General features: G+C 34.0%; 3 protein-coding genes across 10 annotated transcripts in view; 2 read left to right on the top strand and 1 right to left on the bottom strand.

Moving 5' to 3' along the window:
- The window catches only part of LOC123679232 (neural-cadherin), a 473,272-nt gene extending 454,550 nt beyond the window's left edge, over positions 1 to 18,722 (bottom strand). For 7 of the 8 annotated variants that reach the window (XM_045616696.1, XM_045616701.1, XM_045616693.1 and 4 more), the window contains exons 1-2: positions 18,481 to 18,722; positions 101 to 1,484 (exon numbers count right to left, since the gene is read on the bottom strand). In XM_045616696.1, the coding sequence (XP_045472652.1) occupies positions 101 to 1,457 (1,357 nt within the window). In that variant the 5' untranslated portion in view covers positions 1,458 to 1,484; positions 18,481 to 18,722. The remainder of the gene's footprint in view (positions 1 to 100; positions 1,485 to 18,480) is intronic. The other variant, XM_045616697.1, reaches the window with a different exon arrangement.
- Positions 5,402 to 6,209, top strand: LOC123679233 (splicing factor U2af 38 kDa subunit-like). The gene has a single exon (XM_045616702.1). It carries the CDS (start codon positions 5,492 to 5,494, stop codon positions 6,176 to 6,178), a length of 687 nt encoding a protein of 228 aa, XP_045472658.1. The 5' UTR covers positions 5,402 to 5,491; the 3' UTR covers positions 6,179 to 6,209.
- Positions 9,868 to 10,605, top strand: LOC123677792 (brassinosteroid-responsive RING protein 1-like). The gene is made up of 2 exons (XM_045614504.1): positions 9,868 to 10,077; positions 10,260 to 10,605. Exons 1-2 carry the CDS (start codon positions 10,016 to 10,018, stop codon positions 10,603 to 10,605), a joined length of 408 nt encoding a protein of 135 aa, XP_045470460.1. The 5' UTR covers positions 9,868 to 10,015.
- Positions 18,723 to 23,486: the final 4,764 nt, after the last annotated feature.

The following is a 23,486-nucleotide window of genomic DNA, read 5'->3' as shown; positions in this document are numbered from 1 at the left end:
TTTGTAGTCGAATTATATTATTCTGATTCGATATAAATTATTCATCTGGAGTTGATATGGATTCATACCGTTCGCAATGGAGAAGCAAAATGAAACTTACCGCCTTTTTCTGCATTGGTGATGGTTACCCAGAAGTCGATCGTCTTCTCTGGTCCCAACTCCTCGTAGTCCCACTTCTTCTTAACCCTTACAGCACCATTAGGTTCGACAGTAACCCAAGGGTTCTCATCGCGAATCTTGAAGGTCTCCCTATCTGTTTCTTTCTCTAGCTGAAAAACGTTTCTACCTTCCGTATCACCGTCAGTTTCCGTAAATTCTATACGTTTCGTAGGACGCACAGCCCTTGTAACCCTCCTTTTAGCCCTATGCATCTCGCGTTCTTCCAGTTTCTGTAAATCAAGGACAAGCTCCACCTTGGAAGGCTCTGGAGGTTTGAAATGGAAGAGTACTTGAGCCGGCCTAGGCGAAGTTCTACTTGGTGTCCTGAGATCGTGAGCTTCTACAATTAGTTCGAGGTCAGTTTCGTAGATTGGTTCTTCGGAAAGCAAGAGGTCACCGGTTTGTGGTACTATTACAAGGTAGTTAGTAGGTGTAGCTAGCCTGTAGGCGATCTTGTCGCCATCTGCATCTGTAGCTTCAACTTTACCCACCGAGGAAAATCTCTTCCAAGCCGTCGTTACATTGTCGCCTTCCATCGAGTCATCACCAACCACAAACCTGTATACTTTCTGCGTAAAAACAGGACTGTTATCATTCTCATCCTCAACCTCTATAACGATATTGACCACAGCTTTGTTGATGTCACTGGGGTCGGAAGCTTGGATCGTCAGAACATACCTGCTGGTCTCTTCCCTATCTAAAACTTGAGCAGAAACTATGTACACACCACCCGTGTAATTCGAAATGGTGATATTGGAGAGGGTTTGGTTGTCGATACTGCTTTGCAGCTCGAAAGCATGACCTGTGTTTCCGGCTATTATGGAATAAGTGATAGGAACTAAGTTTAGACCACTGGCAGCTTGAAGTAGTGGGATACCACTGACTCTTGTACCTGTCTTGGAGTTCTCCGATATGTGTCCCATGATTTCCTCTTCAGTTTCCATCTTGAAACTCAAGATGTTCCGCCTGTCTAAGACGTACAACTGGAGGAGATGAGTCTCGGAAGCGTTACCCTTATCCTCCAATACCATGAGGTCTATGGGCCTGTTCACTAGGGGACTGACGTCTGAAACCGTCATTATGGAACCATCTTCGAGCATAGTAAAAAATTGAGAAAATCCTGAATCTAATAATTTAAAGCTAAGATTTGTCCCTGGGGAGAACTTTTTTACGTTGTAACCCGGGTGTGCATCGTGGGGTATAACCGAAACTGTCTCTGAGTAAGTGAAATTTATCGTGGCTAATATAGCCACTACGGCCACTATACTCTTTTCCATCCTTGTTTGGAACTTTTTCATCCTCACCGCCACATTGAGGGGAATGCCCTGAAACAGAGAAAGTTTGTAAATATAAATATAGACGACCGAATTCGAAGTAGTAGAAGAATGTGGGATATAACACTATGATTAAAAAATACTATAAAAATTCTTCTTTTAGATTTCAGTGATCTTTTATAGTGCTCGTTTGTGAGCACTTGAATCGTGTAAAGAAAATTTACTTTCAAATTCGTCTACAGTACAACGAATGGTTAGTTGATCAACTGAATTATTTTTAAATTTCTCTTTTTATTCAAAAGGAAGCTATGATTTTGATTAAAACAATTCAGCAATTTCTAACCGTTGTTGCAGCCTGTAATTGGTTATGATTGAATGGTACACTGAGAGAAATCTATATTTTTTTTATTAATAAAACACTTATTTGGAGGTTATTTATTCACAACTATTACAGCAGATTTATATTTGATATATTCATTAATAGTACAATTATACATTCAAAAAAGTTCATTGATTCAGAATAAAATATTTATTTACAAGGTATTCGATAATATTTAATATATTTCGGTAATAAATAATTTATATGAACTTACGTTATCTCCACAAATAACATAAATTCAGTGTCAACAAATTTTCAACTGGTAGTTAACGAACATTTGCTATTTATAAATAAACTCTTACAAGACTTCAATAATTAATTCACTCCGAATATAGGATTTATTAATAATTAACAAATTAACATAATTTTAGCGATCCAATCTGTGGAAAAGTTTAAGGACACATCCTTCAAAGAGAAGCGCATCTCCTTGTAGGATCTGTCCTTGAACTTTTCCTTCGATTTGAATTTCCTTTTTAAACATAAAATCTGTGTAACTATGGGCTTATTGAACGCCGCTTAGCACATCTGTACTGAATTTCGGGTTTGTACCTGCTTAAATATTAGTGATGTTGGCAGAACAGTGGTTAGAGGGAACAGATGCGATCAAGATGGCTAGGGTTCAAACCCGGATACCCTCAATAATAACTCTAAAAAATTACCTAATTTGGCAAACGGTTCTTCTGAGACCCTAACGATCGGATAATAGAAACAACCAAAATAATTAACTAAGAAATACGTTAACCATTACTGAATTGAAATATTATTTTTATTTCATATAAATTAGGATCATCTATTATTACTCAATGATATATTAACCTCAACTATATTTATTTCCTTCAAATGGATATTTCTTCAGCATTATTAATATAAGTTATGCTTAAATAAATGAAGTATAATAATAAATGATGATTATTGGTGGGATTTCAAATAAATCATTTATTTCCATGAAACTAATATTTGTTTGTCCATATATCCAATAAATGATTTATTAACTATAATGCATTTTCGTTTATATCAAATAAATACTTCTCTCAGTGTACGGAAGAGGAACAGATTCTGCGAAGATAACGATTCCAAATAGAGGTTTATGTCTAACAATGATAAAGAAATGAAAATTAGAAACATGAATCATTCAAATAAGACACAACAATAAATAAACCTCGAAAAAGTTAGAACTACAAAACGCATTAAAACAATAACAATGCAGCGGCGGAGTTGCCACAATTTGTCACTTATCAGGGGTGCCACCCGTCTATTAGATGCAAATGGAACCGCGAACTTGGTTAAACTCGTGAAATTAGTATCACTTCTGCTCAGTTTCGGGGTGATACCGTACAAACCAATTATAACTTATAATTGATATCCAGTGGTCAACGGGGTATATGTATCCGATGTCTGATGCATAAGCGATGTTGCAATGGGCGAAGTTGCGCAATGAAAAAGCTCTGGGTTAAACGATTTATGGCGGAACTTTATTGAAACTGAAATATGTGTCTCTTGAACATGCCGAATATGGAAAATCCGTAATGGTTTCGTACCTAATCCGGTAAATGTGGAACTACACTAAACTCATTACTGTAGAGAGTTGGAATTTAAATTCAGTGTTATATGGATCACGTCTAGGCGAGGCTTATATGCGATTTGAAAACGTTGAAAATTTTACACATTGCTTATTTGACACAATGGGTTATTAGACTGTAGAAGTACCGGGTTTTTCACCATAATATGACCCCCCCTTCAACATTGTTACTAAAAGAAGTACAGAAAAATATTTTCTGTACCTCTTCATTTTTTAAAATGGAGCACCCTGCATATTTTTTATATTTGACTAGCACTTATTCCCCTGACTTCGAATATACAGGGTGATTTACCAGGATGGCCTATTAGACGTTTATGAAAAACTAATCATAATTTTGAGCTGAAATTTTGCATATCGGGGTTTGAGACAATGATCTTTCTCCCTAAAATATTTTCAGATCTCTACAACTTCCGGTTATACCGGAAACAGACTTCTACTTCCTTAATTCAAATGGCACATCCAGTATATTATTACATCATTAGATAGCTTTTTTGATGGCAATTTCGGCAATATGCCATACCTTGGGAAAAACTCAACGGTTCATGAGTTATTGGGATTCTTATGAAAAAAATGGTGGCGATGAGGACTCACAATTTTTTATCAATATTACCGCAGAAAGAGCTTCTTCCAAAAATTTTTTTTTCTTTTTGGATTCCGCAAATACGTATTATAAGACTATTTGCGGTTTGCGCCAAAAATGTACAGGGTGTGTATAAGAGGATCATGAACTTGGACAACTCAAATTCATCAAAACTCAATATTTTCAAATTAAAACCTATATATTTTATTATTTCAGTCGATACTACGTCCAAAAATATTGGGGGTTACTTAAGCAAACCCTATACCTAAAATGAATACTCTAAGAGTTATCGAGGAAGAACTTTAAATGAGGAAAAACCGCTATTTATAACTGTGTGAAGTAGTCTACGATTTCCGAAAAACACAGAAAGAAACTAAAATTCGATGTTTTCATAACTAAATTTTACATTTCATGAATTTTAATTAATTTTTCGTTGGGATTGTTGAGAAATCCATAAACCAATACAATTTTCAAATTTCGAATAATTCGTAACCATTCTTGATATGTCAAATTTAGTTATGAAAACATCGAATTTTAGTTTCTTTCTGTGTTTTTCGGAAATCGCAGACTACTCCACACAGTTATAAATAGCGGTTTTTCCTCATTTAAAGTTCTCCCTCGATAACTCTTAGAGTATTCATTTTAGGTATAGGGTTTGTAATGGAATCTCAACACGATTGATAAATATAAAAAACTTGATCTTATAAAGATATACAAACTTTCATCTTCTCTTCGAAAAATTAATGGATCAAAAGTTAAACTTCATGAAAAAAAACATTTTTCATTTCAATACAAAATACGTTTTCCACTCGAAATAAAATCGCTTTCAATAAAACCAATTTATTCTATCAAAACATAATAAAAAATGCAGATCGCATAATAATCTGTCAAAAGTGAATGGATCGGACAAAGACAGCATTCCATTCATACCAACTTAAGACCTATAGATTATCTCGGTCCAAAAAACTTAAATAGGTGTTACTACATCTACCTGAACACAAAAGGGTACCACTATTATGGATGACCCTTGTTTTAGGTGTTGATAGCCCCGATATGTTTTTTTTTTTCATTTAATACTACAAACAATGAATTCATTAGTGTAACAGGTGATTAAAGATAGCATTCCTTTTTGAATCGAAGAAATGTTACCTGGAGGCATTAACAAAACGTCAGGACCTAAATTAAGTTTATTGACAAATTCTTATGGATACCTATGTTATCTATTAGAAAGGTAAATGATGCTTTAAAGACCGCGACGTCATCAGATAACCAACAAAAGTTTGACACTTACTCTTAATGAGTTCTTGAGTAGGTACATTCAAAATGTTTATTTGTCATATTTAAAATGACCATTCTAAAATTTTAACTATCTAATGTATTATTAGATTAGAGTTCATTCATCCGAACACATATCCATATATATAAGCATAAACTGAGAGGTAGTTGACATACAACATTACTGAATCTTCGAGAAATATTACAAACGAATAGAAGTTGGACGAATATTATTGAATTTAGCTATGGCTGAATATCTCGCTTCTATTTTCGGAACAGAGAAGGATAAAGTCAACTGTTCTTTTTACTTCAAAATAGGAGCATGCAGACATGGAGATAGGTGTTCTCGTTTACACAATAAGCCAACATTTTCCCAAACTTGTTTACTTCAAAATTTATATGTGAATCCACAAAATTCTGCTAAGTCTGCTGATGGGAGTCATTTGGTTGCCAATGTCTCAGATGAGGAAATGCAAGAGCATTACGACAATTTCTTCGAAGATATTTTTGTTGAATGCGAGGAGAAATATGGAGAAATTGAAGAAATGAACGTTTGTGATAATTTGGGAGATCATCTTGTGGGAAATGTCTATATCAAGTTCCGTCGAGAGGAAGATGCCGAAAAAGCTGTCAAGGATTTAAATAACCGCTGGTTTGGTGGAAGACCAGTTTATGCTGAATTGAGTCCTGTAACTGATTTCCGTGAGGCATGCTGCCGTCAGTATGAAATGGGCGAATGTACAAGAACTGGATTTTGCAATTTCATGCATTTGAAACCAATTTCAAGAGATTTAAAGAGATACCTGTATTCCAGAGGGAAGACTGGAAGAAGGCGTTCCCGTTCCCGTTCTCCAAAAAGGAGATCAACGTTTAGAGACCGTAAAGGTTCACGTTCTCCACCCCGTCACCGTGGCCGTAGTGGAAGATGTTAAAAGTTATTATTCAGAAATAGAAAATTTTTTTTCGTGGTATCATATGTAATCTTGATTTCTGCAAAATTTTACAACCTGTAACATTTTTGAGGGAAATAAATTATAAATTGTGTTATATTTAAATCATTTGTTTTTTTTTTTCATCTTATTTTTCCTAACTTTAACTAAGTCTCATTTCAATCAGAAATAGCTCTCGTTTGTCTTATGAATGTGATTTATTATAAATAAAACAATTTAAAAAAATACTCTTATTGGGTTTACAACTTTGCTTCCGCCGTTTTGCAATAGATAGCTATAGAAGTAAGTGGTAAGTGATAGTCGAAAGATAGCCTACAAGAGGCACTTACTACAGACGAGTTGTAACAAAATCGACTAATAATCCAAGTAATCAAACAGATTCCCATGAATAATAAACAGCTAAGGATATTAGATTGGCAATGATAGACATATTTTTTTTATATGTAATGGAAATTTCTGATATGCTCGTTCCTAATGATCCAAGAATAAGAGCCAATTTGGTTGTAAGAGATAAAACGATATTCGGTATTTTATTGATCTACAAAAGTATGTTAGAGTCAGATTTTCGGCCTAAATATTAGGTGTACAACTTTTCTTCCGTCGTTTTGCAATAGATGGCTGTAGCTGTAAGTGGAAATCGAAATAAAAAGATCAAAGATGTCATACATAAGCTTAAGTATTTGTAAACATAACGCTATCGAAATATTAGTCGATTTTTGTCTCCATCATAAAGTTATTCTCGTTTAAACATTTGTGGATCGCTTCAAAAGATGACCAGTTTTTCCAACGCGGGATTCGTACGCTTTTCGAAAGATGTATAACCAGTTTTTTACAATAAAGCCTCGAATTTCGGGAAAAAAACGGCGGAAGCAAAGTTGTACGCGTATGTATATTGTAGGAATTCCTTTGTTCTAACGTAATAACCAAGGGACAACCAATCAGAGAACACAAGATCGGTAAATTTCGATCCAGAAGCAGATACCTCACAAGCCACCACGAGCAGATTTACTGGATATGATTTATGATACAGTACCTTGCACCGCCACCTCCGTGAGATTCGAAATGGAATAATAATTCATGGTTAGAATAGACTCAACGCCGATTTCTATCTAGAAATATTTACACCAAAAGATGTCCGTAACCAATATTTTAATATTATTATAAATATTCTTTCGATCTTTCAAATGTAATTATGAATTTATTCAAATAATGGACCTAAACGACCTGTATATTGAAATGAGGACATAAATCGCTCGATTCTAATGATACTTTTCGGAGAATATGGAAATGACATGGGAAAAATTTGAAATTAAGTCATTGAGTGTGTGGAATTTCTACCGAAAATTTTTTATTTGAATTGTTTTCTGAGAAGTGAATCAAAAATTTTCACAGCCTCGAAGTCACAGATAACGCCACTCCTACTGTTTTTTTGAGTTGATTCGCGTGTAAGCTTCTCCTACTATCGGTCTATTTGATTGGAGATGGCTGAAATATGTGCACTCAGTTTTTGATAATTACCTGAAGCACGCAAGATTTGGTGTTTAAACACGAAATCCAACAATAATCCAAAGACAGTTTGAGGTCGTTTATACAAGAAATTCGTAATTGTCTCAGAGAAGATAAATGATCGTTTTATTGTTGGGTTTTTTCATTCAGACCTTTTTCATTGGGGAAAAATATAAAACTATCTTAGTAAGTTATTATCAAATGACATTTCATAAGCCATGATAGGTTGACAAATAAACTTTTAAAAAGTCACTTATCTGATAACATCATAGTCGTTCAAAAACTTATTAATCCATTTTTCAATTACAAACAGATAGTTGAATAACTTTAAGAAAAAAGTATGAGAATTATTCAATTATCTATTAGTAAATAATTGAATAGTACTTTAATGACCATAACGTGATCAGATATATAAGCAAAAAAATTACACGCTTTTCTTAAAGTTTCTTTAAAATGTTCATTTGTTTTATAATTTTTTTTTCGTGATATTTATTTATTACTGACCTCTGAACAATAAGTATTCAGTTGCTGGTATCAAGACCTAAATTAAGTTTATTGACAAATTCTTATGGATATCTATGTTATCTATTAGAAAGGGTATTAATGCTTTAAAGACCACGACGTCATCAGATAACCAACAAAAGTTTGACACTTACTCTTAATGAGTTCTTGAGTAGGTACATTCAAAATGTTTATTTGTCATATTTATAATGACTTACCTAATGAGGTTGATGGCCATTCTAAAAATTTTAAATATCTAATGTATTATTAGATACATAATTCTTGGAATGTACCTGACGTCAACAGATAAGATACGACAGTTTAACCCTTTTTTGAAATATTTATTTTTACCAGGGTGATAAAATAAATCAGATATAATTGAACGAAAATAAAAATCGTATTCTCTTTTCACATTGTTTAGGTTGAATTTTGAAACGCTCAACTAAGGAACGAAATCAGTTTGAGTAGTTTGATACTCTGAAATAAATACCGCTATGTAGAATTTCAAAACTGAAATTCTACATAACGAAAGTATTCCATAAAAATAGGAGCAAACTATTAAAAATGTCGTATTTAACTGAATCTTGTCACGATAAATCAGAATTTTCAACTAATGGAACTAGTGCATGATAGGTTTCCTGTGATCAAAATCATGATGCGAAATACGAGCGAAATATTAAAAAATATCGAATTTGAAATTCTAAAATAAATATCGAATATTTTCGATGAACCTATGTAGCTGTTTTGCATTTCTGAACATCGAAATAAAAAGTTATGACTCAATATTGCTGAGAGCTCCAGAAATAAATAAAAACAATAAAATAGGAATATTATTCAACGGCCGCTTTCGAATACCTTTCTGTTTTTTCAACTGGTTCTGGTCACGATAAATCAGAGTTTTTGACTAACTAGATCATAATAGGTTTCGTGTAGTCGAATTCATAATGCGAATTATTAAAAAAATTGAATTTGATACTCTAAAATAAATATCGATATGTAGAATTGCAAAACTGAAATTCTGCTTAACTAAAATACTCCATGAAAATGGGAGCAGACTACTAAATATGTCGTTTTCAACTAAATCTCGTCATCTGAATCTTATTATTCTCCTCTATGATAGAACGCATATTGTGCAACATGTGGAGAAAGTCCTTTTCTCGCTCGTGTGTTTGCGGCACTCGCCTTTCAGGCTCTTGCCACAAACTTCCACACACGCGAGAAATGTTGGACTTTCCCCACTTCTTGCACAATATACTATTTCCTACAACTGCTATGAAGAGTAGCGTATTCTTCATAGCTTATTCGATTTCAAAACTATGTATTGCTCATACTGTGGGAAATATTATTTCTCACGGCACTTTGCCCACACCTCGCTACGCTACTTTTCATAGCAGTTGTAGGAAATAGTATATTGTGCAACAAGTTGGGAAAGTTCAACATTTCTCGCGAGTGTGGAAGTTTGTGGCAAGAGCCTGATAGGCAAATGCCGCAAACACACGAGCGAGAAAAGGACTTTCTCCACATGTTGCACAATATACTTCTCCTACAACTGTACAAATTTCAATAATTCGAGTAATATCGATATTTTTACTCTTACATATTTCGATAAATTTCGATAGTGTCAGAAAATTTCGAAAGTTGTTTGTCCCTTTCCCTAAATCAAACTAGTAATGAATTGCGCAGGTGCACATTTACTATCCAATCCCGTTAGTCGTGTACTTGTTTGAGTATATAAAGGTACTGGTACGCTAACTAGTTTAGTATCAGTTTGACAGTGTTGAAAGCAGACCAGTAAATTTTGAAGCCGATAAGATGTCTTTAGACCATCTATATGAATTCAACTTCGAAAAGTTGTACAACGATTGTACAGAAAGGTAATGCTTTTACATCATTTTTTTCTTTAATTATTTTTGAAACGATATAATCAAATGTTATCTTTAGTTTCTGAATGTTTCATTCTTATAAAAAAATTTTTGTTCAATATATGTGTATGAAATGAACAATAATCATATTGTACCTACAAACAGTGAATTAATATGTACTTTTTTTTTCCTAGGGGTATAACATTCGAAGAGGATTGCAGCATTTGTTTGAGCAGATTAACAGGAGAATTGTACCTTACGGACTGCAGACATTCATTCCACAAGGAGTGTATCGACAGGTGGTGCTCCAGTTCCGAATGTTGTCCCATGTGCAGGACAAATTTAGTTTTCGAAGAAACCTGCAGTATCTTCGATACTAATTGGAAACCTGTCAATATCCATCGGTTCGACAAGATGGACAGCGATGAAGAAGATGATGACAGTGACGCAGATGATGAAAGTGAAACTGAAGAAGAAAAAGAAGAGATTGAAGGAGAAAACGAATGTCAAACCGAGTGCCAAACCAACGAGGAAAATTAATTTTACATCTCTGTTCGACACAACCTGTAATATTTTTGAGAGAAATAAATTATAAATTGTGTTATATTTAAAACATTTGTTTTTTTTTTTCATCTTATTTTTCCTAACTTTAACTAAGTGTCATTTCAATCAGAAATAGCTCTCGTTTGTCTTATGAATGTGATTTATTATAAATAAAACAATTTAAAAAAATACTCTTATTAGGTGTACAACTTTGCTTCCGCCGTTTTGCAATAGATAGCTATAGAGGTAAGTGGTAAGTGATAGTCGAAAGATAGCCTACAAGAGGCACTTACTACAGACGAGTTGTAACAAGATCGACTAATAATCCGAGTAATCAAACAGTTTCCCATAAATAATAAACAGCTAAGGATATTGGATTGGCAATGATAGACATATTTTTTTTATATGTAATGGAAATTTCTGATATGCTCATTCCTAATGATCCAAGAATAAGAGCCAATTTGGTTGTAAGAGATAAAACGATATTCGGTATTTTATTGATCTACAAAAGTATGTTAGAGTCAGATTTTCGGCCTAAATATTACGTGTACAACTTTGCTTCCGTCGTTTTGCAATAGATGGCTGAAGCTGTAAGGGGTAGTCGAAATAAATAGATCAAAGATGTCATACCATAGTATATATTAGTCGATTTTTGTCTCCATCATAAAGTTATTCTCGTTCAAACATTTTTGGATCGCTTCAAAAGATGACCAGTTTTTCCAACGCGGGATTCGTACGCTTTTCGAAAGATGGAAGAAAGTAGTCGCCAGAGATGGACAATACTCGAATTTCGGGAAAAAAACTTCCTACAATATATATTGTAGGAATTCCTTTGTTCTAACGTAATAACCAAGAGACAACCAATCAGAGAACACAAGATCGGTAAATTTCGATCCAGAAGCAGAAACCGCACAAGCCACCACGAGCAGATTTACTGGATATGATTTATGATACAGTACCTTGCACCGCCACCTCCGTGAGATTCGAAATGGAATAATAATTCATGGTTAGAATAGACTCAACGCCGATTTCTATCTGGAAATATTTACACCAAAAGATGTCCGTAACCAATATTTTAATATTACTATAAATATTCTTTCGATCTTTCAAATGTAATTATGAATGTATTCAAATGATAGACCTAAACGACCTGTATATTGAAATGAGGACATAAATCGTCCGATTCTAATGATATTTTTCGGAGAATATGGAAATGACATGCGAAAAATTTGAAATTGAGTCATTGAGTGTGTGGAATTTTCTACAGAAAATTTTTTATTCTAAACACATCATTTAATATGGAAAAACGATCAGATATGGAATCGTTTGCTTCTGTTTTTTCACGTGATCTTCATTTCATTTTGTCAAAATGAATGTTTCCGAATAGTTTGATGGCTTCTTTGATTTGGCTAATTTTTAATTGATATCTATTATTAGTTTGGTATTAAATAGAGTTAAATTTCATCCCTTTGAAACTGTATGCGTGAAAAGTATACTGTCAGACCCTGTACAAAACATGAAATGCGAAACATTTTGAAAACTTTATGTTTTGGGCACAACAAAAATTGAAGACTACGCACTAGTCTATCCGACAGGTAGAAAGAAATCAGCGCATGCCATTTAAAAAAATTGACTTATTGACATTTTTAAAGAGTCATTTTTAAAAAATTGCAGTTTCTTTCAGACCACCAGTAGAGTGATACGTAAATTTTCAGAAGACTTGAAAACTTTTCGGGAATCAATACAAATATCGTACAATTACCTTGAACGGTTTTCAAGATTTAGTTTAGTTCAAAGCTTTTTATCCATGAAATTCGTCAAAAAAAGTGGCCTACGTTAAAAAGTATCACAGATAAATTGTGACAAGTATTCGAAATCAGAACTTCATGGAGATTCTGAGTATGATATAAAAATTGGTCATTCTCATATGAAAAAACATATTAGTTTCGTGTTTTACCACTTTCGGACCAGCCTGTAATGTTAAAAATAATTTAAGCTCATGCTTTGAGTGGTAACTATCGTTTTCGTCAGAATATGCCCAAAATTTTCAAGATTTTCAATATCGACCGATCAAGCACTGTTAACTCACTCTGTATATTAAATTACAATTTCAATCTGAGTACATCTTCAGAACCTTTGAAGATTCAACTATAATATTGAAAAAAATCAAGAGGAATATCGAAAAACAATGAATCACGAACGCTCAAAAGTTCCTGCCTACATGTAATTAATATTAAATATAACACATTTTATAGAAGGATATCCGGTTTTCGAAACCTTCGATCAAAGTACGAAGGGTATTTCATTCCACATTATTCGAAACATAACAGAACATAACAGAAAAAATTCACAGGACATGGAATTAAACTCAACTTCACATAACATAATGAATGCAATAGCATTCATGAATATTTCCTTTGAATTGCGCATATATACGCAATTGAATGGATTGTTACATTCCATACACTCATAAAGCTTCATTCGTAACAAGCTCGAATACCAAGAGTTCGCCGAATAACGCCCTTAATGTGACCAGAAAATCACTATAATTTTCACCCAGGGATATTGAAATGAAAAACAACCATAAAGGCGGAGACTGCAGAGCAATAAAATTAATGCTTACTGGTGCATCGATTGGTACGGCCCGAAAGATATTACTATTGGTCTGCTATAAGATAAGCAAAGTCAATACTGAAGAAAATTGTGCTTTTGGCGTTGATAGGGGAGAGACTGGGATGAACAAGCACAGGTTCTTATATTGATTTTGAGTGAGTTATGACAATTTATGCGGATTCGTCTTTGATGTTCCCTCCACAAGGGTTTTGAAATATAATGGATATGGGTGCTTAGGTAACAGTATTCTTTAAAACAGTTCAATAACATAACATCGAATTTAACAAAGAACTAGTTTAAATTCGGAAGAAATGCAAAAAAATATATGTAGCATATTAATACCTAAAAAAGCTCTGATTTGACGTCAAGACCCTTTGACGCTCCTTCATTCATGCATCCTTGGAGACCCCAGGAGACCAATAGGAATGATACTATTTAAAAGTTTGTTTCATAGACTCTTGTCCTTTGTGTGCAGTAGAATATGCCATTCGAGAATTTGTGAAAGATACAATTCAGTTGATTCACTATTATCGTCCTATTATATTATATTTTCAAATAGGTACCATAGAGTACCAAATATAGATAGAGGGAGTATACGCATTTTTTTACAAGTCCCCAACATGGTTAAATCACGTTGTCGGATTGTGATATATTTTCAAATCCACAATTTTACTATATCGTTATAAATGAAATATATTTATTTGAGTGACTCCCGATTAAATATGCAAATTTGAATATTTGGAATTCGATATTTTTCCTAATTGTCCAATTTATAATAAGTAGAATATTTATTATTTTCTGTATCTACCTGCTGAAATCCAAGGTTTGGCAACTTTTGCTTTCCTAGTGTCATCGGTTGTTTCACGGCGTTTGGCGCGCTTAAAGTTTGTTTTCAGAATTTCTGATATATTTAGGTATTCATTTCAATATATTTTCAGTTAATATGAAACGTCGATTCACTATGGGACATAAGAATTGCGTTCTTTGTGGAGAAACTTGCGAATTGAGTGAAATATCGTATCACTGATATGTTTTCATTTCCGCGCGCTTCATGTCAAATTTGATAGTTCATGTTGGGGACAAAATTTGCTTACTGAAAATGACATATGCTCCCTCTATCCATGTTTGATACTCAGAGCAAAAACTAAATCTTTCTTCAAATTTTATCAGATATTTTTTTTCATTACTCAAACTTGTTTATTTGAGGCAGTAATATTCAAACAAAACGAATTTAGATAAAATGACCGTTAGGACTCGTGATTTGATCAATCGGTTCGTTTCCATAGTTTTGCCAAATAAACAAGTTTTCGTGGAAAAGAAAAAATTACCTTTGGTTATTTCTTTCGAATGTCAATATTTTGACATTTTGGTGATTTCAACTAATAGCAATTCATTATTCCAGCTCGTCCTAACGGACTCGTGATTTTATCAATCGATTTGTTTTCATGTTTTTGCCAAATAAACAAGTTTTCGTGGAAAAAAAATTATCGATAATATTTGAAGCACTCGTGGTATTAATTTTGATAATCCAAAAATAGAGCAATTAAAAATAAACATTGAATGTATACACTGGTTATTTGTTTTACTAGGCAGCAAAGTAGGTACTACACTGACTGTCACAGCTGATAGTTCAGGAATTTTTCTTCGATCGTTTATAATGATATACCTATGTAGGATATTGTCTTTGCAAATTATTAGAATTTCCACAATATTTTTATTTCTCCTGTAGTCATAAATTAAAACAAAATTCAATAGTTATCGCAATTGTTGGAATGGTTGATTGCTATGGAAATGTATGTGTCCATGATAATTATAGTTTGACAACTTATGAAATATCTGACAGTTTTCTGGAAAAATATCGGATACATTTATATACAGTGATAGCGACTTAGCAGTACTTATTTCTCCAGAAATAAGGAAGGTAGCAAAAAATATTGATTGTCAGAAAATGTCGAATGTTTTATTCGCTTTGAGAATAATTACTAGGTAGGAAAAGTTATACTTTGCTGATTGATATGTGTGATGTACAAAATCAATATTTGCTTTAAATCGGAGAAAAATTTGTTTATAGGTTAAGCAGCGAAATAGGGATTATATTAAAATTTACCAAAGAAGAACATGAATAATGTAATTATTGTAAAGGCAGCAAAAATAACTTCCTTATGAAGAATTACTACGATGCACAAGAGAAAAATTTTGCTGATCTCGAAAATATTCAACCCCACAAGAAACTGGCCCACATTGAGGCAAAATCATGAGATAGCGTCAAAAATAATAACCCAACCAAAAAAGTGCCATCAGTAATGTTCACACTAAACGAAACTTAATGCAGCGAAACAATTTCAAGAGATTATATTCCTCGGAAAATACCAGCGTCTCTAATGACCATTTATCCACAATCTCCCGGTGATTCCTGCAGTCAGATGGCAATATAAACAGACAAATCTCACAACGTATCACGAAAGATAATGTACCATTTCCTTCGTGTACAGAAAATCTCCGCATCAGACGCAGATCTATGATCTAGCCGGTAATTTAGATATCATCTTTGCAATGATTACAGCGTTCTCATGCCTGTAGAAAAGTATGTTTCTCCATTCTGAGCCTGATGTTCATTTGGAAATCACAATGGTACTAACTACCCTCTTCTCAAATGTGGTACTTATGTCGATTGGTAATTCACATCCACTCAATCTTCTTAACAATGAGACAAAGTTGGAAAAAGTGGTGAGCAGTTATTGAAGAAGTGGTCCAGGTGTGCTACATAATAATTGACAAGTTTCTTAAGCTTTCGAATGTTGTTCAAGAGCATTTATTGGAATGAGCAAAGGATTTTATTTCTAAAGGTGCAATTTCTTACGTTTTCAATATAATTTTTTTTAACAAGACTGTCTTAAGGGCTCAGTGAGACATCTCAGGAGCTTTTACAACAACAGCTCATGATTTAACGGCCCTCGTAACCAGAAAATGTTTTGTAACATTTTTGTGAATTATAACCTTAAAACATAAGATCGATTAATATACTCACTTATATCTTCATCTCATCCATGTTCAAATAATAAAAAATGCAGTTTTTTGTTTGAAAATTACGTTATTTTCAACCAGATCTTGACACTCTTCAAAAATCTTGAATGACATTCATTATGTCATTTATGTCAGCTCCAAACGATATTTTTATTCACCACATGATGAAAGAGGCAACGATATTTGAGCAAGCCGGAGCTTTTTGAATAGTGGATCTTACGAAAATGGCCCTAGATGATGTTGAGGATAAGGCAAAGCTCATAATCGTACAATTTCGAATAAAAAAATACAGAGGTATCATTTATAATATTTGTAGGTGGGTATCAATAAAATTGTAAAAAAACCAACCGATATAGCAGCTTATATTTAGGCGCCTATACCTATTCCTGAACTTTATACAGGCCATAGTTTTCGGCATTCTTCAGCAACCTTCTTAGCAGACTGATGCGAAAAAATTACAAATATAAAACGCCTATGAGGTTGGAAATTGAAGAATGGAAGAATTCTTTTTGAGGATTTTTCTCAAATGCATTCAAATTTCGCATTGCTAATGGAATTTTGTAACCGAAATGTTGAAGGATTCTTGAAAATGTTTGAAGTTTTCTTCGGTAACAATTTTGTTTTGAATTTCATCGAATTCTCTTCAAAATTGCTTAATCAATAGACGCTACGAGAACATTATAGGTTTTTATGAATGCTGAAGAAGAATTCAAAACGAACAGATGTGACTTTTATCATAGCAAACACATGTTCTGTAGCTGTGAAATATACTGGTAGTCTCCAGACTAGAAATGGGTTCAGTTGAAAGCTCATATAATGGACTTTGCAGGATGTATAAAAAGACTTTTTTTTTGATAAACCATCCACAAGAATGAATTTCGTCAAGGTGATATTCGATAAAACACATGAATTGCCGATTTATTATTTTGATTCAACTTTTTCGATTCCTAATTTTCATATTTTGGAAATTGCAGAACGAAAAAATCAACAAAATTTGGTTAGTTCCATTGCTTTTATAATACCTAGCATTTTATGCGTTTTATAGTGTTTCTTGATCAATTTTGATTGAAAATTGATTTTAATGCGAGTTCTAATCAGAAAAATGTTTCTGGTGAAAACAAATTGAAAATACCGTTTTGATTTTATTTTAACAATCTGTCAATTATACGAAAATATGATGAGATCGTTTTAACAGTTCTTCTTTTCATTCTGAGGATTCAATTGGGAAGGGGATGAAAACGCCCTTTTGGATATACATATAAACCCTAATCAAACATTCGCCTCATTCGAAGAATATTAGTAATTGTATTATGAATTGAGTAATAATATGTGTAATATTATTACTCAATTCACAATACAATTGTCGCATTCAATTCACAATACATTTTTCGCACCCAGTATAATCAAAACGACGCCTACGCTACACAGGGTGGACCAAACAACACCCAGCATACATTTGTCGTATACGCGACGCCGGTAAAAATTTTACATCATATTTTTTCACAGTCTATCGTCACGTTAATCACTTCCTGACTTAATTTCTCATTCAGGAAACATTCATTCGGTTGAATAAATTTCCGAGGGTGGCGGACGACATGCAAATAAATAATTGCCCTAGAAATCGGGGCTGAAATCACCTTGGGGAAATCAAAATATGGTCGGTAGCTTCAACCCCGAAAAAGGCACCTACTCTAGCCACCTCCAAACAGAATATGAAAGGTGTATATATTTGTATATCTGTTATATTCGTATTTCTATGAATATAATTCGTCATTTTTGGATAATTTAACGTATGAGAGAAATTAGATTACCCTGGAGATGTAAAGTCCTGGATGAGAGAGAGTTAAATTCGCGAAATCGGGAAAATGAAGCGTATACAATTTGAAGGTAGGCAGTGGCGCCAAATTCAAGGAGGCTTTTAATTTTAAAGCTCTGCCTATCGGCTTTTCGAAACCCGCAATATTTACGTGTATACCGAATGAGATACAATCGAAAGGATCAAAATAAGGGTAGATTATATCTCGAGATTGCCGAATAACCCAGAATAAGGTGGAAAATTCACGTTTGGGGGCTAAATATCGTAAAATCAATAATAGAGTCCAATATAGCGCTGTCTCCGTTTGGCCACATTATTTTGACGTTTCTCGGTGGAAAATCAAAGTTACCGGTGCGTAAAGAATAGTGAGTACAAAAATGGTTTGAAACATGCGAGTTTTCATTGAAAAAAAAACTTACAATTGAACTAAAACCTGGTAGTTTCCGCTGCGGTTCCGGTATCCAATTTCCGCTTTATTTTTACTGTTGAACTGTCACGCACATCGTACAATGATGACACTGAAAATTCACACCGCAATTCATTGAGATCGATTCAAAAATATTGACAAACCAGCGGCATTCCAGTCCTCTGAAAACAATTCCCGCATCGACTGCACTAACACAGTTCGGATCGCATCTTGTTAATCGTACATACGCGAGTATACTTCGCGCAGATGCGGTCCGGAGTCCGTAGTGAGAGCCGACCCGTCCCGACCTATTACGAGGAGCGGCGAGGGGTGCTAAAAATGGCCGCCGGTATACACCCCGCATAATTTTGAATTCGCATATACCCTGGCCTACTCGCGTTCTATGGGTTCAAAGTATTAGAGGACGATTTCGATGAGCTTTCGGTAGATTTGGCCAAATGTGGAATATGAGGTTTTGGTCATTTTTGAATGGAAAAAATGAATTTTGATGTTTTTAGGCGTTTTTCCGACATGAACGAAAATTAGCACACTTATGATTCATACAGGGTGTTCCAAATTAAGTCATTGCCAACTCCATTATTATTGATGTTACGCGATGTCGGTTAAATGGGCAAACTAGAAGCATTTTTAGTGGCCTTCTAGATGCCGAAAACAATCAAAAAATGGCTCACTTGGGGGTCGTCTTCCTAGTTCCTTCTTCGGCAGTTCAAAGTTCTTAATTTGGACAGCTTGTGAAGGTTTCGTGCCCTTTCCTCCCTTGGGTTATGAGAAAATTATTCCCTACTCGAATTCATGTAAAAAGGCATTACATATCCAGGGTGTTAAATACACGAGAAAAAACAAGAGGTCCACATAACCAAATGTATGTTTCTCAAGATAGATTATGTTGAAATGAAAAAAATATGAAATGAAACTAAATTAATTTCCACAAATATTTCAATATTAACAACAATTGTTACGCCAACACTGTGGCTTCTTCAGGTTTATTTTACATTTGACTGATACAAAGCAGACCTTGAAGACCTACTTATAACAAAATTTTAACGTTGACCGAAAAATCATGAAAACTTAAAAGGACTTAATGAACTTCACAGAAATATTGGACATTATACAGGATGGCTCACATAAAAGAGTTGAACGTCAACATCGCAAGAGGCTGGATGAACAGAAGATGACAAGACATGGTCTTAAGAATAAGGAAGAAGAGGAAGCTCACATAAAACTATTTTATCTAGGTAAATTTATAGCAAAAATATTTTTGAATCAATGTTGAAGAGATTACTGATAACAGTTAATATTGAGGTTTTCATTGTAATCAGATTTTTTCCTCTGTGTGCTTAAGGCGAAGGAGAATGTCACACTGAAAGACATGAATATGATTCGGTGTATTGTTGAATTTTTGTTTCTCTTCAATTTTTTCAGAAATCTGATATCGCATATTATCCGTGCTTGAAACAACATTTTTTCACGTGAATTATATTCTAAAGCAGAGAAGTTTAACGAGATACCTAACAAACAACCTATTTTGTTATCCATCTATCTATTGTTATCTTGTATGAAGGAACATATAAAGTATTTAGTTTCTTCGCGCGAAAGAATAATATATCAGGAAGGTGCCTACGTTTCTTTTTCTTATACAGGGTGTTCCAAATTAAGTCGGACCATTGCCAACTCCGTTATTATTGATGCTACGATGTCGGTCAAATGGACCAACTAGTAGCAGTTTTAGTGGCCTTCTCGATGCCGAAAACAAACCTAAAATTGACAGTCGCGTTGTCATCATATTTCATAAAATGATAGTTTTTTCAATGGAACACCCTATATTTTTTCATGCATTTCGATTCGTTATAACATTCTCAACAACAAAGCTCATATCACCTTTCTTCGTAGAGTGGAAAATGACTTATTTTGAAATATTTATTTCTTTCACTACTATACAAAAAATTCATTTGACAATATTTCGTTACTAATAGCAAATTAAGACAGTAAAAAGAAAAAATTGCGATGGGATATGAACTCGTGAAACCCGAGATTATCATGTCGCACCACTCAATTGACACCACTAAGCTGTTTGGTAGTAATACACAAAACGATAATTTCCATCTTAAAGTCATTTCGCTAGCCGCCTTCTTTTGACACTATTTATTCACGAAATGTCGTAAATTAATAGTGTCAAAAATATGTGTTCAACAAGAAAGCGGTGTTTTTGAACATTCACTCGATATTTTATAGCGCTATCAAATCCGTTTGTTATAAAAGTTTCCTATTAATACAACTGTCTTATTTTCTCTTTTACGAAAAAAAGTCAAATGAGCTTTGTTGTTGAGAATGTTCTTACGAATCGAAATGTATGAAAAAATATAGGGTTCCCTTTGAAAAAATATAATTTCATGAAATATTATGACAACGTTACTGTTCTTTTTTTTTTGTTTTCGGCGTCGAGAAGGCCACTAAAAATGCTACCAGTTTGTCATTTAACATCGCAGCATCAATAATAACGGAGTTGGCAATGGTGCCGACTTAATTTGGAACACCCTGTATATTTGCGAAAGACATCAGGATGTGATAGCTCGTCCAAAAATATGCAAACAAAGTTTCCACTCCACTTACCCTCTGAAATCCACCATTTTCGAGATACAGGGTGTTGAAATTTTAAAAAAATGGTTTTTGGGAAAAATTCCCTTTAGGCTAAATTCAGATGATCGCGAGTAAGCGCGCGATCCACAAACCGCGCAATTAAAAATACATAGGAGTCACACGCGCGATGTCGCGCGACCATATGAACATATGTATATGACTCCTCTGTATCTTTAGTCGCGCAGTTCGTGGATCGCGCGTTTACGCGCGACCATCTGAACTTACCCTTATTATCGTAGATATAGGAAACAGCTTTCCTAAGCATTGTGCAGTTACTCAGAAAATAATTTCAAATTGTTAAACTGTAGGTTTTAACGTTTGAAAAAAATATTAACAGTAAGCCCATGTCTTTCAACATAAAGTTTAATTGTTTTAAAAACGTTCGACTTCAGAGCGTTGAAGTTGGGGAGAAAAACACCCACTACCCCTTCAAAACCAATTAAAACTTTTAAAAAATTCCGCTCGAAACATAGCTTATTCTGGTTAAAAATGCTTAAGAAAGCTGTTTTTTGTTGAATAAAAGGTGTCGAATATATTCGCAAAAAACGATCACCCTGTATCTCGAAAATGGTGCATTTTAGAGGATAAGTTGATGAAAACTTATTTTTAATTTTTTTTTACGTGCTATCATGTCCTGAAGTCCTGCGCATATATTATGAAACACCTTCGCTAAGCGAATTTTTTCGCTAAGCCTTTTCTCGAGATGCCCTCAGTTAGCATCGAATTCGGGACACCATGTACTAAGTTCGAACATTGAATTTTTTGACACACGAGCGACGATTTCAATGATAAGGCTGAATAATTCATCAAAATGTTATTCAGTTTGTCACCAAGTTGCTCTCTTTTGCTAGTTCATAAGAAGTGTGAGTCAATTTTCGCAATTAAAGTTAAAACATCTAACAAATAATCATTTTCAAAATTTGTATTGTAACACTTCGATAAGTCCCGGGTCTAAATGGTAAAAACAGATTTTTCTCTTAAAAATTCGACTTTATTTGTCAAGATAGTCATCTTTTAAAGAGATAAATGTACTCCAAAGCTGCTCTAACTTTTCAATACTTTTTCTGTAGAAAGATTCGTCTTTGCTAGGCTTCAACCTCAGCAATCACCTCTTCGTTAGAACCTGGAGCATTCTTTTGAGGTCTGAAAAATCGCTGGGAGCCAATTTGGATAATAATAACCTTGGAGGTCCAGCAGTTGGAAGTGTAATTCGTTCAATTTGAGCATGATTTTCTTCCATTAGTGACAAAAAGCAGTCTTGGTGAAAGAGAATTTTTTCGTTTGTATTTGAGGCGTTTTTCTTCATTTCTAGACTCAAACGATCCAATAACGTTATGGTCAAGGTCCTCAATGAACAATATACCTACCACGTCCCAAAATACGGATGACATATCCTTGCCAGCCGAGTTTTTTTCGCTTTGGATGGCTTTCATCAACTTCTCAGCTGACGCTCCCTTTTACTCAGAAGGGTAGTGGTGCATTCAAGTTCCTTCAATTGTCACATATCGAAGTGAAAAATACTGTTTATACCGCTAAAAGTTTCTCACAAACCAACGAGGCAAATGCGATTATTCGTACCATATCTGAGCCTGGTCCTACTAATTTATTATCGATTGATATTTTATAGTAATAATAGGACCAGTTTCAGATGTGGTACGATTGAGTACTACCGATTATCAAACTATCAATCGATAATCGGTACTACCGATTATTGAACTATCAATCGATATTCGGTACTACTGATTATTGAACTATCAATCGATATTCGGTACTTCTGATTATTGAACTATCAATCGATATTCGGTACTACTGATTATCAAAAAACAATCGATAATCGGTACTACCGATTATTGAACTATCAATCGATATTCGGTACTACTGACTATCAAAGTACCAATCGATAATCGGTACTACCGATTATTAAACTATCAATCGATATTCGGTACTACTGATTATCAAACTGCCCATCGATAATCGGTTGTACCGATTATCAAATTGTCAATCGATAATAAATTAGTACACCCTTTAACCTGAGTTAAGAGACAATCTGTGTAATCTATAAACCTTGAGGAAGTCCTGGATCTGCCACTGGAGAGTTTTTCGCATGAAAAAATTCAGCCGTCTTCTGTCTTAAGCTTGTCTCGAAAAACATCCGAGGTTTCCGGATGAAATTTGATACAAAAATAAATTGATAAATCATATTGATATTTCTGAGTTGAAATTATGGCAGAAAATTAAGGAATCAATTTTTTAAAATTCATTATAGAATTATTAAATTTAGAACATGTATTGCTATATGATTTTACTATAATCAAATGATTTCAGCATAATGAATTTCGGAGTTATGAATTTTTCAATATC

Source organism: Harmonia axyridis, chromosome 4, assembly GCF_914767665.1.
Source record: "Harmonia axyridis chromosome 4, icHarAxyr1.1, whole genome shotgun sequence".
Lineage (NCBI taxonomy): Eukaryota > Metazoa > Arthropoda > Insecta > Coleoptera > Coccinellidae > Harmonia > Harmonia axyridis.
Note: the sequence above shows the minus strand (reverse complement) of the source record. Positions and strands in the feature narration are given on the sequence as shown.

What these genes read in the sequence shown, in the direction of transcription:
- LOC123679233 (XM_045616702.1), top strand. Translation starts at nt 5,492, where the DNA reads ATGGCTGAATATCTCGCTTCTATTTTCGGAACAGAGAAGGATAAAGTC.
- LOC123677792 (XM_045614504.1), top strand. Translation starts at nt 10,016, where the DNA reads ATGTCTTTAGACCATCTATATGAATTCAACTTCGAAAAGTTGTACAAC. An exon ending in TACAACGATTGTACAGAAAG is followed by an intron (nt 10,078 to 10,259) that starts GTAATGCTTTTA and finishes TTTTTTTCCTAG; the next exon opens with GGGTATAACATTCGAAGAGG.